The 16,159-nt window shown below is 43.0% G+C and overlaps 1 protein-coding gene across 1 annotated transcript; it reads left to right on the top strand.

Annotated features, from left to right (window-relative positions):
* Positions 1-13,969: 13,969 nt before the first annotated feature.
* On the top strand, positions 13,970-15,574 carry LOC119331891 (transcription factor MYB53-like). Its single transcript, XM_037605069.1, has 3 exons — positions 13,970-14,290; positions 14,379-15,101; positions 15,346-15,574. The coding sequence occupies exons 1-3, from the start codon at positions 14,025-14,027 to the stop codon at positions 15,377-15,379; spliced, it is 1,023 nt and encodes a 340-aa protein (XP_037460966.1). The 5' UTR covers positions 13,970-14,024; the 3' UTR covers positions 15,380-15,574.
* The last annotated feature ends 585 nt before the right edge of the window (positions 15,575-16,159 follow it).

Below are 16,159 nucleotides of genomic sequence, written 5' to 3'. Positions count from 1 at the left end.
TATGCCTCAGCCATAGGTTCTATAAAGTATGCTATGATGTGTACCAAACCTATTGTGTACCTTGCCATGAGTTTGGCAAGGGGATACGATATTGATCCAGGAGTGGATCACTTGACAGCGGTCAAAATTATCCTTAGAAGACAAAGGAGATATTTCTCGGTTATGGAGTTGATAAAGAGTTCGTCGTAAAGAGTTACGCCAATACAAGATTTTACACCGATCCGGATGACTCTGAGTCTCAATCTGGATACATATTGAAAGTGGGAGCAATTAGCTCGAGTAGCTCCATGCAGAGCATTGTAGACATAGAAAATTTGCAAAATACATATGGCTCTCAATGTGACAGACCTATTAACTAAGCTTCTCTCACAAGCAAAACATGATCACACCTTAGTACTCTTTGGGTGTTAATCACGTAGCAATGTGAACTATATTATTGACTCTAGTAAAACCCTTTGGGTATTATTCACATGGCGATGTGAACTAATCACATGGTGATGTGAACTATTGATGTTAAATCACATGGCGATATGAACTAGATTATTGACTCTAGTGCAAGTGGGAGACTGAAGGAAATATGCACTAGAGGCAATAATAAAGTTGTTATTTATATTTCCTTATATCATTGATAAATGTTTATTATTCATGCTAGAATTATATTAACCGAAAACTTAGTACATGTGTGAATACATAGACAAAACAGAGTGTACCTAGTATGCCTCTACTTGACTAGCTCGTTAATCAAAGATGGTTATGTTTCCTGACCATAGACATGTGTTGTCATTTGATGAACGAGATCACATCATTAGAAAATGATGTGATGGACAAGACCCATCCGTTAGCTTAGCACTATGATCGTTTAGTTTATTGCTATTGCTTTCTCCATGACTTATACATGTTCCTATGACTATGAGATTATGCAACTCGCGAATACCAGAAGAACACTTAGTGTGCTATCAAACGTCACAACGTAACTGGGTGATTATAAAGATGCTCTACAGGTGTCTCCGATGGAGTTTGTTGAGTTGGCATAGATCGATATTAGGATTTGTCACTCCGATTGTCGGAGAGGTATCTCTTGGCCCTCTCAGATATGCACATCACTATAAGCCTTGCAAGCAATGTGATTAATGAGTTAGTTGCAAGATGATGCATTACGGAACGAGTAAAGAGACTTGCTAGTAACGAGATTGAACTAGGTATAGTGATACCGACGATCGAATCTCGGGCAAGTAACATACCGATGACAAAGGGAACAACGTATGTTGTTATGCGGTTTAACCGATAAAGATCTTCGTAGAATATGTGGGAGCCAATATGAGCATCCAGGTTCCGCTATTGGTTATTGATTGGAAATGAGTCTCGGTCATGTCTACATATTTCTCGAACCCGTAGGGTCCGCACGCTTAAACGTTCGATGACGATCGGTATTATGAGTTTATGTGTTTTGATGCACCAAAGGTAGTTTGGAGTCCCGGATGAGATCACAGACATGACGAGGAGTCTCGAAATGGTCGAGACATAAAGATTGATATATTGGAAGACTATATTCGGACATCGGAATAGTTCCAAAGTGTATCGGGTATTTTCTGGAGAACCGGGGGGTTACCGGAACCCCCCGGGGGGTTACTGGGCCTCATGGACCTATTGGTAGAAGAGAGGAGGCAGGCCAAGGTGTGGCGCGCGGCCCCCCTAGCCCAAACCGAAGTGGACTAAGGGGGGCGGGCCCCCTTTCCTTCTCTCCTTCCTCTCCTTCCCCCTTCTCCTTGTTGGAATAGGAAAGGGGGGCGAATCCTACTTGGAGTAGGATTGCCCCGCCCATGGCGCGCCTGCTCCCCCTAGCCGGCCTCCTCCTCCCTCCCCCCTTTATATACATGGGAGGGGGTACCCCAAAGACACACCAAAGTTTCTCTTAGCCATGTGCGGTGCCCCCCTCCACAGAAACACACCTCGGTCATATCATTGCACTGCTTAGGCGAAGCCCTGCACCGGTAACTTCATCAACACCGTCACCACGCCGTCGTGTTGATAAAACTCTCTCTCGGTCTCAACTGGATTAAGAGTTTGAGGGATGTCACCGAGCTGTACGTGTGCAGATCGCGGAGGTGCCTTGCGTTCGGTACTTGATTGGTTGGATTGCGAAGACGTTCGACTACATGAATCGCGTTACTTAACGCTTCCACTTTCGGTCTACGAGGGTACGTAGACACACTCTCCCCGCTTGTTGCTATGCTTCTCCTAGATACATCTTGCGTGATCGTAGGAAATTTTTTGAAATACTACGTTCCCCAACATGAATTTCATCCAGTTTGTTCAAAAATAGTTTAAAATATATGCGGCTAGCATTGGATGTCGATCTCCGCATCCATGTCCGCGGACTGGTCCCCCTGTCTGCGGACGGATGTGGGAGGAAATTTGTGGTTTGTTGTTGGAGATGGCCTTGCAGCATATATGCCCGTGCGTTGCACCGGGATATAAAATAAATATTTGTAAATTCAAATTAACCAAAATATATATAGCATATGCATGTATTTCAACAAACACAAAATAAATTAAAGATTTCACGTGGTATTCGAGAGTTTACCTGTCATGGTGCACTACTGAGTTGTAGTTCTTAATTCACCACTTCTGCCTGGCCTTATCTTCACTTTGATGTGGTGTTGGTCAACCAGCATGGAACTATCAAGATGCAACGCTACTCAAAGGATAAAAATTAAAACAATTTGGATATGTATGTACAACTGAGCTATACAGTTTTCACAAGATACAAAACACAAAATAGAAAACATTCATATAAAAACTGATTAAAACTTTATTACTCGATCTAGATGCTAACAAACTAATTCGGTCTCCACGAAAAAAACTAATCTCGAAGAATAGAATTACTTCAATTTTTTGAACCCGTTCAATATTTACAAAGTAAGGTGACCCTCATGACTACAAAAAAATTACTAAGACCCGATGATTAATTGTAGTAAGTGGGTGGTAACACACATGTTACTACAACAAATACTTGAAGAAATAGTTTTGAGCTATATTTTTAAAACTCTGGAAGAATGCAGATATGTTATCTTGATTTTTTATAAACAATAAACATTAGCCATGAATTAAATTTGTGCTAACACGTAGAGCAACAACAGCTTCTAGTCCGTATCTTCCTCTCCAATCTATACCTGGCCATACCTCGGGCCGGGCTGGGCTTCGGGCCGGGCCTAGCCAAGCCCGACGCAAAAAACCCAGGCCCGGGCCCGGCCCGGCCATCGGGCCTGTTTTTTGAGCCCGAGCCCGGCCCGAACACGAAAAAGCCCACCGGGCTCTGGGCCGGCCCGACCCGACCTTCAGAAAAGTGTAAAAACGACGGGCCCGGGCCCAGCCAGGCCCGGCCATCAGGCTCAAAATCTAGGCCCGAGCCCGGCCCGGGAGCAGCATCGGGTCGGGCCGAGTTGGGCTTTTTTGGGCCGGGCTGGCCGGGCCGGGCTTCCCATGGCCAGGTATGCTCCAATCTAATAGCAGCCTCGGCCGCATGGATGGTTTGCTCCCTACACCTCCAACTCCGTTGCATGTGCCCTCCCCCCACATTAGGGTCGAGGCCATCATGCTAATCGGATCTGGAGAACTCCAACGCGGCCCCTGTTCCCCACACCTCATGTGCTCATTCGGGCCCACGAGTGAGTGAGAATTATATGTGCAAGCAAAACCCTGTGTGCACATGAAAAAGAATATTTAGCTGGTCGGATTCGCCGCAGGTGAAGGAACCGTATGCCGGAGAAGGCCCACGAGTTATTCGGTCTCCTCTTCCTTTCAATCCTTTCAATCAAGGGGATTTTAAGGTATGAAGTTTCTGAATATTCTTGGAAACATGATCAATTTTTAAAATCCTGAACATTTTTTCGAAAATTATGTACACTTTCAAAATAACACGAACAAAATATGAAAGGGAATATCTTTTAAAATTCACAAACATTTTCTGAAAACAGCAACTTTATTTTATAAAAACATGAACAGTATTCGAATTTGTGATTTTTTTTCAAAACGGGAATATGTGTTGAAAATTCATAAGATTTTTAGAAGATGTGTATCTTTTATACACAAACATTATTTTTATAAAATGTGTATCTTTTGTACACGAATATTTTTCAACTTCGGCGTATTTTTTGAAATAACATTTTCTTTTTAGAAATCCAAATAATTTTGGAAAACAATAATTTTTAAAAAAATATGGGCAACTTTTTGCAAGTTCTGAATATTTTTCAAAATAGCAACAAATTTTTGGTATTCCCAACATTTTCCAAAATTTATTTTTTTTAGTTCTGAACGTTTTTTTCAGAATTTTTAATTTACGAATTAAATTCTAAAATAAATAAAAACTTGGAAGTCAAAAAAGAGATAGGGAAAGGAGAATAAAAATAGATGTAAAAATAATGTTGAAAGCTGTACGGGACCCTAGATACCTGCTCAACCTCATAGGAGGAACCACCGAATGTGTCGGCTAATCCAATTGATGTAACCGTCTTAATAGCTCTTCCTCGAATCCTCTCCCGCGAGCTGTAATAAGGATACTATTGTGGTTTCGTTTTCTGATGGAAATGGAACCGAGGCCAGAGCCCTTTTCTTCTAGAAAAAAAGCTCTTCCTCTAGCTCCTCTGATGGCTTTCCCACGCTCACATCCATGCAGCCTTGCCCCACCATCGTTGCCCCTTGGTTCAATCTTTTTCAACCGCAGCAGCCGTGTGTGGCCCACATCCATCTTTTTCCCCTTTCTCCTTCTAGTAACTCTCATTTTTATGGCTGCATGCATCGACTGATGCAGAGGCTGGAGGTAATTCTTCTTTTCTAGAAAAAGTAACTCTCACTTTTACAGATGCGTTGATGGCATCGTCTCTATCCCCAAAATCAACATGTTTAGCTTTGTTCCAAAAATTTGCAATTCATAAACATAGGGATTTGCCTCAAATAAAACGCCATAAAAATTCAAAATTAGACATGGGCGCATGTAAAATGAGGAGAATTTGAGACCTCGGAAAATCCATTTAAAATAGGAATGTTGAAGTAAATTCCCTTCAGAGCTTCTGAAAAGTCTCAATGTAAATTTAAAAGAATTTTGGATGGACAACCCTTTAAATATTTTCTTTAACGGTAAATGCAATTAAAATGCATCAAAGATCTATTAAAAAAGAATTTTGGATGGAAAACCCTTTAAATATTTTCTTTAACAGTAAATGCAATTAAAATGGATCAAAGATCTATTAAAATGAGTAGATTTCGCATTATGAAATGTCTTATATTTTTTAATACTTCTAAAATGATAATAGGCAGTACTGTAGAAGTTCATCAAATTTGGGAAAATCAAATAATATACTTGTAGTTAGAACCTCTAGTTGAATTTAAATTAAGTTTGTATGTTCAACGGGAAGATATAAGCTAAGTATACTATGTAAATATTTTACTTGTATATTTAATAATCCATCTAAGCCTCATAAAAATTACAATTGTTTGACATATAATTGAATATTCAGACAGTTCAAAAGTTGTTTGATTAAAAAATAAAAAGAAAAAAGGATATAATGGAATAGGAAAGAAACCTGGGCTTCCGTTATTGAGCTATAGCCTGGCCCTACGTAGCAGCTCATCCCTGAACCGGCTGTAGCTGCATGGCGATTGGCGAGCAGCTTCTTCCTCTCGCAGCTGCGTCGTACCCCTAAAAAAACACAGTTGCATGGCCTGCGCAATGTTGCCCGCGGACACTTGATGCTGCCACCTCTCCCGGCCTACTCTTTTCGTCCGTCAACGTTTTCTGTGACTGTGTGATCCGTCGTCCGCCAACGTCGTCCATGGCCTCGTATCTGTGCTCCTCATTTTATATTGTCTGTATTTCTATTTTTCTATTCACGGTGAGCTCCTCTTTTTTTCCTTCTCTTCCCGAGCTCCCTGGTGCCCTTGCTATCCGATTACCCAAAGTATGAAACAGCTGCTGGCTGCTGCCTGCTGGACATGTGCAGGCGGGAACCGGCCAGGATGAGCGGCATGTGGAGAAGAGGATCTTGGCCTTATGTAATTCGTCGTGTGCTCGTCTAGCAGAGGTTACCGGATGCTGGGGCCACCAGCGACGCCTCCATCGTGACGGCTACGGGGAGCTTGCGCGGGGTGCAGTGGATTGAGACTGGCAGAGCAGGGGAATCGCTGGGCCAGGGTTTCAGCTGTCGTCGAAGGAAGCCGAAAGACGCGTACTGTGGGCGTACGAGGGACGCGGGCAGCTCGCGAGGGGATTGCTGGATAATATGCCCGAGAGGCAAAAGTTGTTATTTATATTTCCTTATATCATTGATAAATGCTTATTATTCATACTAGAATTATATTAACCAAAAATTTTGTACATGTGTGAATACATAGACAAAACAGAGTGTCCCTAGTATGTCTCTACTTGACTAGCTCGTTAATCAAAGATGGTTATGTTTCCTGACCATAGACATGTGTTGTCATTTGATGAACGGGATCACATCATTAGAAAATGATGTGATGGACAAGACCCATCCGTTAGCTTAGCACTATGATCGTTTAGTTTATTGCTATTGCTTTCTCCATGACTTATACATGTTCCTATGACTATGAGATTATGCAACTCTCGAATACCGGAAAAACACTTAGTGTGCTATTAAACGTCACAATGTAACTGGGTGATTATAAAGATGCTCTACAGGTGTCTCCGATGGTGTTTGTTGAGTTGGCATAGATCGAGATTAGGATTTGTCACTTCGATTGTCGGAGAGGTATCTCTGGGCCCTCTCAGTAATGCACGTCACTATAAACCTTGCAAGCAATGTGACTAATAAGTTAGTTGCGGGATGATGCATTACGGAACGAGTAAAGAGACTTGCCGGTAACGAGATTGAACTAGGTATAGTGATACCGACGATCGAATCTCGGGCAAATAACATACCGATGACAAAGGGAACAACGTACGTTGTTATGCGGTTTGACCGATAAAGATCTTCGTAGAATATGTGGGAGCCAATATGAGCATCCAGGTTCCGCTATTGGTTATTGACTCGAAATGACTCTCGGTCATGTCTACATATTTCTCGAACCCGTAGGGTCCGCACGCTTAAACGCTCAATGACGATCGGTATTCTGAGTTTATGTGTTTTGATGTACCGAAGGTAGTTTGGAGTCCCGGATGAGATCACGGACATGACGAGGAGTCTCGAAATGGTCAAGACATAAAGATTGATATATTGAAAGACTATATTCGGACACCGGAATAGTTCCAAGGTGTATCAGATATTTTCTGCAGTACCGGGGGTTACCAGAACCCCCGGGGGGTTATTGGGCCTCATGGGCCTATTGGTAGAAGAGAGGAGGCAGGCCAAGCTGTGGCGCGCGATCCCCCTAGCCCAAACCGAATTGGACTAAGGGGGGCGGGCCCCCTTTCCTTCTCTCCTCCCTCTCCTTCCCCCTTCTCCTTGTTGGAATAGGAAAGGGGGGGGGGCGAATCCTACTTGGAGTAGGATTGCCCCCTCCCCCTCCATGGCGCGCCTCCTCCCCCTGGTTCGGCCTCCTCCTCCCTCCCCCCTTTATATACGTGGGAGGGGGTACCCTAAAGACACACCAAAGTTTCTCTTAGCCGTGTGCGGTGCCCCCCTCCACAGAAACACACCTCGGTCATATCGTTGCAGTGCTTAGGCGAAGCCCTGCATCGGTAACTTCATCATCACCGTCACCACGTCGTCTTGCTGACGAAACTCTCCCTCGGTCTCAGTTGTATTAAGAGTTCAAGGGACGTCACCGAGCTGTACGTGTGCAGATCGCGGAGGTGCCTTACGTTCGGTACTTGATTGGTTGGATCGCAAAGACGTTCGACTACATGAACCGCGTTACTTAACGCTTCCGCTTTCGGTCTATGAGGGTACGTAGACACACTCTCCCCGCTCGTTGTTATGCTTCTCCTAGATAGATTTTGCGTGATCGTAGGAATTTTTTTAAATACTATGTTCCTCAACATGAATTTCATCCGGTTTGTTGAAAATAGCTTAAAATATATGCGGCTAGCATTGGATGTCGATCTCCGCATCCATGTCCGTAGACTGGTCCCCCTGTCTGCGGACGGGTGTGGGAGGAAATTTATGGTTTGCCGTTAGAGATGGCCTTATAGCCAAATCAATCTATCTATCTATCTTCTATCTATTATATATACTTAAAACGATAGAAAAGGAACGGCACAGATCTAACAATAGAAATAGAGTTCAAAAGGACGGCTGTGGTTTGCAATAAAGAAGTAGCTGCCTTTTCGTTGTCTCATATGTTTCCGGCCAGAGTAAAAGCAATAGCTAGAGTCCGGACACAATACTATACGTGTATTGGAATGGGCCAGACAAGTGATAAAAAAGGAATCGGGCGGGACAAGCAAAACAGGATGGATAAAAGAAAAGCTAGAGTCTAGACTCAATATGTATATGTGTGTTTCCTTTATAACTCAACATATGTGCTTTTCTACATGAACTCATCATAAGCGCTGATAAAAGGTATTGCCTTTCCCTTGAAAAAAAAAATGGTATTCCCATCAGCCGAATTTTACATGTTTTTTCCTGTACCAGTTGGACCATATTTGTGGGTCAAGCTTCCATGTGATTTCAGTAATCATATATTTTAACCATGCATATTTGTGGGGCAAGCCTTTATATATGATCTACTAATCTTGTATTTTAATCATCGAGATTTAAAACAGATGCATGTAATATTACGTTCTTCTTGCAAAAAAAAAATGTAATATTACGTTCTGATCAGGCACACGTACACGGACAGGATAAACTTTTGCACACAGGTAACATATTAGTTTCCAAACTTTAAGTATGAGCCAAATTAGTTTGGTCCATTCAAATTATAAATGTACCATGCAGACTGACTAAATTTAAACTACTACAATAAATAACAAGAATAAACTATGTGCACCCTTTGTTCACAAATATAAGACGATTTATGGTCAGTGTTTTGCGAATAGAGGGAGTACCTTTTTAGTATATCATACCTCAAAGCGGTCTGAAAGTATCCGGTTACAAATAAGAAGCTGACATGCATAACATTGAGAAAGAATAATGAACAAGTAAAAAACCAATGGGTTAGACCTGCAAGGAAGTGTACCAGACTGCATGTATTGGCACATGATGAGTCTAGAAGTCCGATTTTTCTAGGCCATTAATGTCACGAAAATTTCAAGCATCAATCTTATCTTTTCTCAATATAGCTACAAGCATCATGGCTTTTTTCTAAGGAGTTCTATTTAACACATAATTTATTATTGCTTTGATGGATTAGAAACATGCAGTAGAACGTCAACCGAGAAAAATATGGCTGAAAAATTGGAGATACCTAAAATATATAACAGTGTGAAAAACATAGGGTATACATGGTGTTCAATACACATAAACTATGTACCATGAAATGTAAATAAACAAATACAATACCTGATTCATAAATTCAAATATCAAAAGACAGATAACTCATAAGATGAAAGTATAACCAAAACTGATCTGTTTACCATGAAATGTAAATAAACAAATGCAAGAGCTGATTCATAAATTCAAATATCAAAAGACAGATAACTCATCAGATGAATGCATAACCAAAACTGATATGTTGATTCTAACTATAATGGTTCGGGATAAAAGATAAAAAAGTTACACATAACATGACACGTAACTATAACTGTAGACAAATCTTTTGTGCGTGGATAACGAACATGGCACACTTTTATATGTAAGGTTCCAGTATATTGAATAATTATTTTCTTCCATAATTTATGATATTTGATTGCTACTTTGATAGAAAAAATAACTCGGATAACATTTGGATTCCAGGGAATATACTGGTAAAGAAAGTAATATTGTGGGCACAATAATAAAGTAGCAAGTTATGAAGTGCATAGAACAAAAGATTTTATCAGTTTTGATACAATTTACCAATAATTATGTATATTGGATTGGAAACAATAGAGGATTAGAGTAAGATGGGAAGACATCAAAACATGTGGATACTGTACGATATAGTATTAATGGACAACAAGGTTCAGTTATAGGCCGTGAATATTACATGTTTTATAAACACAATAAAAGAAATTGTGAAAAAATATCAGGGGCTAGAATAAGAGGAACACAGATGTATCAAAATTTAATACCAATAAAATGAAATAAAATAGGTAAAGAAAAGAACATGACATAGCAATATACAAAAAATCTAGCCACGCAAATGCACGGGTAACCCCGCTAGTTATATGTAGAAATTGAGTTTTATCGTAGAAAATGGATCAACGGCATCTGAGCTAATTTTAACGGAAAAGCCATTCTTCTATGTGTTGGCCTTGTGTGGACACACATGTGACCTCTCACTAGACTGTTCACTCAACACACCCTCATCCATACGAAGCTAAACTAATGAACCAAATCACCAAATCCATTTCCCAAGTCAACCATTCACATACACGTGTACATACCACTAGAATGTTCTTCTAATTAATTAATTCCAGTAAAGTACCTAATTAGCTGCTCATCGCCCGGCAAGCTTAGGCCAGCTGGGTCATTGCCAGTCATCAGACAGTATCCATCCATCCAGCTAGATGGCTGCAAGGTGGGTCCCACTGCCTGTGGAGGTAGCTAAGATGGGGCCCACCAGGCCACCCTGATAAGCCTATTATGAGGCGGCGGCTGATGACTTGATGAGGTGCACCAAATTGATTTACGTGACACGAGGGAAAATGAGGGGAGGCGAATAGGCAGGTGGTTCCTTCTTGGTTGCTCTTTGTTTGGAGCCCAAGTCCACACGTGTCAGGTCATCCGGACCTAACTCCCCTCTGCCTCCTGCACACGTGCCGTCCACACACAAGGCCTCTTTTTTTAACAGTGCACCTGCCATTTCAAATATATTTGGTACTTCTATGTGTCTATATGGTGTACAGTGGATATATTCATGATGATGGTGATCATCTGTCGTTTCATATCAATATCGTACGTGCAAAAACCGATATCTTTTGCTTTCTTAATAGAAGAAATTAACATGCACGTTAGTACATGTCTTTTTTTCCTTTTGAAGCGACCCGGCTTTAATTCCATAATGAGAAAATTTACACTAAAGCGAAGAAACTGAAACACACACGTACGGACCACAAACATCTTTCGTAAAAGAAAAGGTTACATTAAAACACCACGGAGGTTGTCACATGTACCGTGATCTCTTGCAACCGGACTTTTCTCCAAATCATGCGACGGAGAATTAAACTTCACCCCGTACGCGCTCGCGCACGCGTGCGCACACACACACACACACACACATATCATGCCGGCTAGCTGCACTGTAGGCCTAGGGCCATGGTCATCGTTGATCTTCTTCCTTCACACACTCGCCCCATTGTTGTCGACCATGCCCCTTTCGCCTCCACGCTCTACGTCTCACAATAATCCTTTACCCCGCTCGCCCACCCCCTCCTTGTTCCTCCTTTTTTTCCTTATACTTTCTTTCTCGCTCCTTTTTGCTCCTCTCGTATTCATCCCGCCGCTCAGCTCCTCCGCATGTGAAGATGTTAAAAATTGTAGTTTCCTTATATATATTTGATCGATGCGGAATATTCGACATCAAGATATTCATTTAGAGCATAACGTATACACTATGTGATTCTCATACGGACGATATACAACTAATTCCAGTTCACTTGCTCATGCATATTATGCATGCATCACGCATGCATATTATGCTATGCATGCATATACGCACTACGTATAGTTGATCCATCATATATCTAACTAAACAAGAGGCAACAAGACAACAAGAGGCAACAAGACAGCACACACGTACGCCATCATATATCTAACTAAACAACGTACCTGCTTAAGCAAACTGCTGATTCGGTCCATAGCCAAAAAAGTGAGAGAAAGACAGAGGCCGAAATCACTGTTCTAACCTTATCAGGGAACCTTCGCACAAAATGAACTCGAAACGAAACTATTTTACAATCTAATCTTTTTAGAAACGCCACAGCCAGTGACATTGCTGCTCCACATAAAAACGCCAAGCTAGCTAGCGTTGCTGCATCACATGAAACACCGAGATAGCTCGCGTTGCTAACCCGTCCAGTGCCAGGCCTCGCTGACGTGGTAGATCAAGAAACGCCACAAGTAATGGCGTTTCCACTGCTTACTCCAACGACAACATACCCGGCGTTTGATGTCAAAGCTTACTCTCTACCTTGTTTATTTTATTTCTTTTCCACTAGCCCCACAACATGCAGCATGCGCGTACTTTTTGATCCATTCCCAGAGATAGGAGAAATTGAATCCTTTGCACTGGTAGCCTCACACATGCGCACACTCACATCCATCCTTTGCACTGGTAGCCTCGAATGCAATATCATGTCACGAACCTTTTCAACATAGAAATACGAGTGCAGAGCATAAAACATCATGATAGATGAATAGTGTAATGGGCAGAAAAATATAATATTTTGCTAGGTTTTATATAAAAGAGACACATTCAGGGAATGTTCAATTGTACAGTGCAAAAATTCACGGTGGCACGCAAACGTCAAGACCTGCCCGGCCGCTTGATTGCCTCGCAATTCACAAAGTTGTCAAGTCTTGCACGGGGCCATAAATAAATATTAAGTTTCAGTCATTGAAACTTACGACTTTTTATCTGAAACTTGCGATTTTTTCACTCGCTCTTACTAAGTTTCATAGATAAATTTTGATACAATTTTTTGTTGTTTGTAAGCACAACACTCATGATTTTATCGATCGCTCATACGGAATACTATGTTTCAATAGTTGAAATTTAAAATTTATTTTCAAAATTCATTAAAACATATTCAAAATGAATCTTATTTGATGCAAATGGAGGATGGGCGTGAACGCATGCATTAGAGCATATACAGCCACATATGGTAAATTCGGCCCCTCAAATGTCTGCGGGCAGTGACCAGAAACGCCTCAAATTTCACTTCTTGCATCCGGACATCTCATACTAGATTCTTATATCCATGAAGTGATGCGGGTCTGGGTCCAAATTTCGTGGTCGGACAACGTTCGATCGGCCTGTCTGGACATTTGAGATGGGTTTCAGGATCCGGTTGTAGATGCTCTTAGGTCTTCTATCTATATGTGAAAGGAGCAAAAATACGTGCATGCTGAATGTGGTGGGGCTGGTGGAATAAAAGAAATAGAATAAACCTGAAGAAGAGAGGAGACAATCACTAGAAGGTCCCCATGTAGGACACATCAAAGTAAGCTTTGTACACATCAAACCCCAGACACTTTGGCGCTGTAGTGAGCAGTGGAAACGCCGGCATGTGTCATGTCATCGGAATAAAATAAACAAGATAGGGAGTAAGCTTTCGCATCAAACGCCAGGTACTTTGGCGATGGTGTAAGCAATAGAAACGCCATCACCTGTGGCGTTTCCTGCTCTGCCACGTCAGCAAGGCCTGATGGTGGGCCAGATCAGCAACGCGAGCTAGCTCAGCGTTTTCATGTGTTGCAGCAACGCGAGCTGGTTTGGCGTTTTCATATGGAGAAGCAACGTCACGGGCTGTGGCGTTTCTAAAAAAGTCAGATTGTGAAATAGTTCTGCTTCGAGTTCATTTTGTGCGAAAATTTTCTGACAAGGTCAGAATAGTGATTTCGGCCAGAGAGAGACGGAGAGAGAGATTTAGAGAGAGAAACAGAGAGGTCCCTAGAGAGAGAGGGAGAAACAGAGAGGTCGCTAGAGAGAGAAAGAGAGAGTGAGAAACAGAGAGGGTAGAGAGAGGTGAGAGAGAGGAGGCTGCGTCTCCCGCACACAAAGACTTCCTTTTAGCATTCCATGCCGCCATGCACGCATCATCGTCCACCTCCCTCCCGGCCCCTCTAAACCCTTCTCTATAAAACCCGCTCGTATCCACCCCAACGAAACCTCAAAAACCCAACTCCTCCGCCGGCAAGCTAAGCCTCGCAGACAAAGAAAAAGAAGAAGCTAGCTACTAGCTTAGCTAGTCGTTTAGTGGAGCGATGGGGCGGTCGCCGTGCTGCGACGGGGAGGCCGGCGTGAAGAAGGGCCCGTGGACGCCCGAGGAGGACAAGCTGCTGGTGGACTACATCCAGGAGAAGGGCCACGGCAGCTGGCGTCGTCTGCCCAAGCTCGCCGGCCTCAACCGCTGCGGCAAGAGCTGCCGCCTGCGCTGGACCAACTACCTCCGCCCCGACATCAAGCGCGGCCTCTTCACCGACGACGAGGAGAAGCTCATCGTCCACCTCCACTCCCTCCTCGGCAACAAGTAAGTCACGCTCGTATCTATTGTTTGTGTCTTCTTCTCCGACTCCGGCGCCGGTGACTGATGGATTGGGATTGATTGGTTGGTTCAGGTGGTCGTCGATTGCTACGAAGCTGCCGGGGAGGACGGACAACGAGATCAAGAACTACTGGAACACGCACCTGCGCAAGAAGCTGCTCGGCATGGGCATCGACCCCGTCACGCACCGCCCGCGCACCGACCTCAGCCTGCTCGCCGGGCTTCCGGGACTCCTTGCGGCAGCCGGTATCTTCGGCGGCTCTGGCGCGGCCACGGCCGCCTGGGACATGAACGCGCTCAAGCTCCAGGTCGACGCCGCCAAGTTCCAGCTGCTGCAGGGCCTTGTGCCTGCGCTCACCACCGCGGCGGCTCCCGCGCCCGCGCCCGCGCTCGGCATGGACAACCTCATGGCGCTCCTCGCCGTCAGCAACGGCGGGCATCACGGCGGAGTCGACCAGAACATGCTGCTCCAGCAATGCCAGTGGAACGACATGAACAACCTGCCGGTGCTGACCAGCTCTGCGCCGACGAGCGGCATGCACAACATCAGCGGCATGTTCAACGGCTTCAGCGCCGGCGACGGTCTGAGCTCAACGGAGCTCGGGGACCATGGCGGAGCGAGCGGGAGCAACGTGACCGTTGATCGAATGGTGGCCAGCGACCAGGAGTGCAACAACAATGGCGGCGGCGGTGTGTCGTGCGAGCAAACGCCGGCGTCGAGCCCGTTCGGCGGGCTGGAGAGCCTGAACCTGATGGATGAGCTCAACACGGACGGTGGTTGGAAGGATTTGCTAGAGTGAGTACCTGCTCCTATTCCATCAACTTTCTATCAGAAAGAAGAAGGAAAAAACACATGCATGTCTGCACGTCTCTTTTCCACATCCACCCAAATTGTTTGGCTCATAGTATATTCTTAACTATTCTCTATGATTTTTCATTAATCCTAACTTCTAGTTCAACTAGCTAGATCTTTTTATCAGGAAATTAATTCACACAATGCATAGCTGACATGATTAATTCTTATATTTATTTCTATGCAGGCAAATGTCATGGCTGAACTCAAGTGAGCTGTGATGGGTAGATAGAAGAGATAAGATCAAGAATGCCAAAAATAATCAGGAAGGAGATGGAGACTAGACTACTAATTGTTGGATTGGATGCACATTTCGGTTGATCAATACCGAAGATGTGAAGTTTGTTTGTTGATAGGGGAAAAGGTGGTTGAGTCCACACTTTTAGACATGTACAGAAAAAGAACAGAAGAACATATGTATGTACACACTCACTGCAATTAAAGTTCATTTTCGTTAATTAGTTAATTGTTGTTTTCTTTTTTATGAGGGGAATATATGTAATAATTAGCTTGTGACATAAAAGCACTTCTCTTTTCGGACAACAAAGTACGTGCGTGACGGTGTGAGTGTGACTATATACTCATCATATTATTTCTTGACGCTTGCATTATGGCACATGATTTAATTAGTTAGTTTGAACTTTCTCTTGCGTGAAGAAGCTCAACTCAGGTCATCATTTGATTGGATTGTCATTTTTTTTTCCACGATGTTGGCCTTGTGTCCAGCATTAGTCTTCACTTTAATCAATCTCCCACATGTACTTTGCGACAATAATGGTATGGCTACGTACATATGCATGGTTAGTAGGCTAATTGCATCATATTTTTATTATCTAACTAGAGGAGGTATAATATACAATGTTGGTTTTCCATTTCACATTAGGGTGTGTAATATAATGAAAAAATAGATTTTATGCTCTATTTAAGAAAATGTTTCATGCAATTTTATGTTCATCTTTACCTATAATAATAAAGCAAATTAGGTTTCTTTCGTCTGTCAT

Source organism: Triticum dicoccoides, chromosome 7A (assembly GCF_002162155.2).
Source record: "Triticum dicoccoides isolate Atlit2015 ecotype Zavitan chromosome 7A, WEW_v2.0, whole genome shotgun sequence".
In the NCBI taxonomy this organism is placed as follows: domain Eukaryota; kingdom Viridiplantae; phylum Streptophyta; class Magnoliopsida; order Poales; family Poaceae; genus Triticum; species Triticum dicoccoides.
This window is presented reverse-complemented; position numbering and strand designations above follow the sequence as displayed.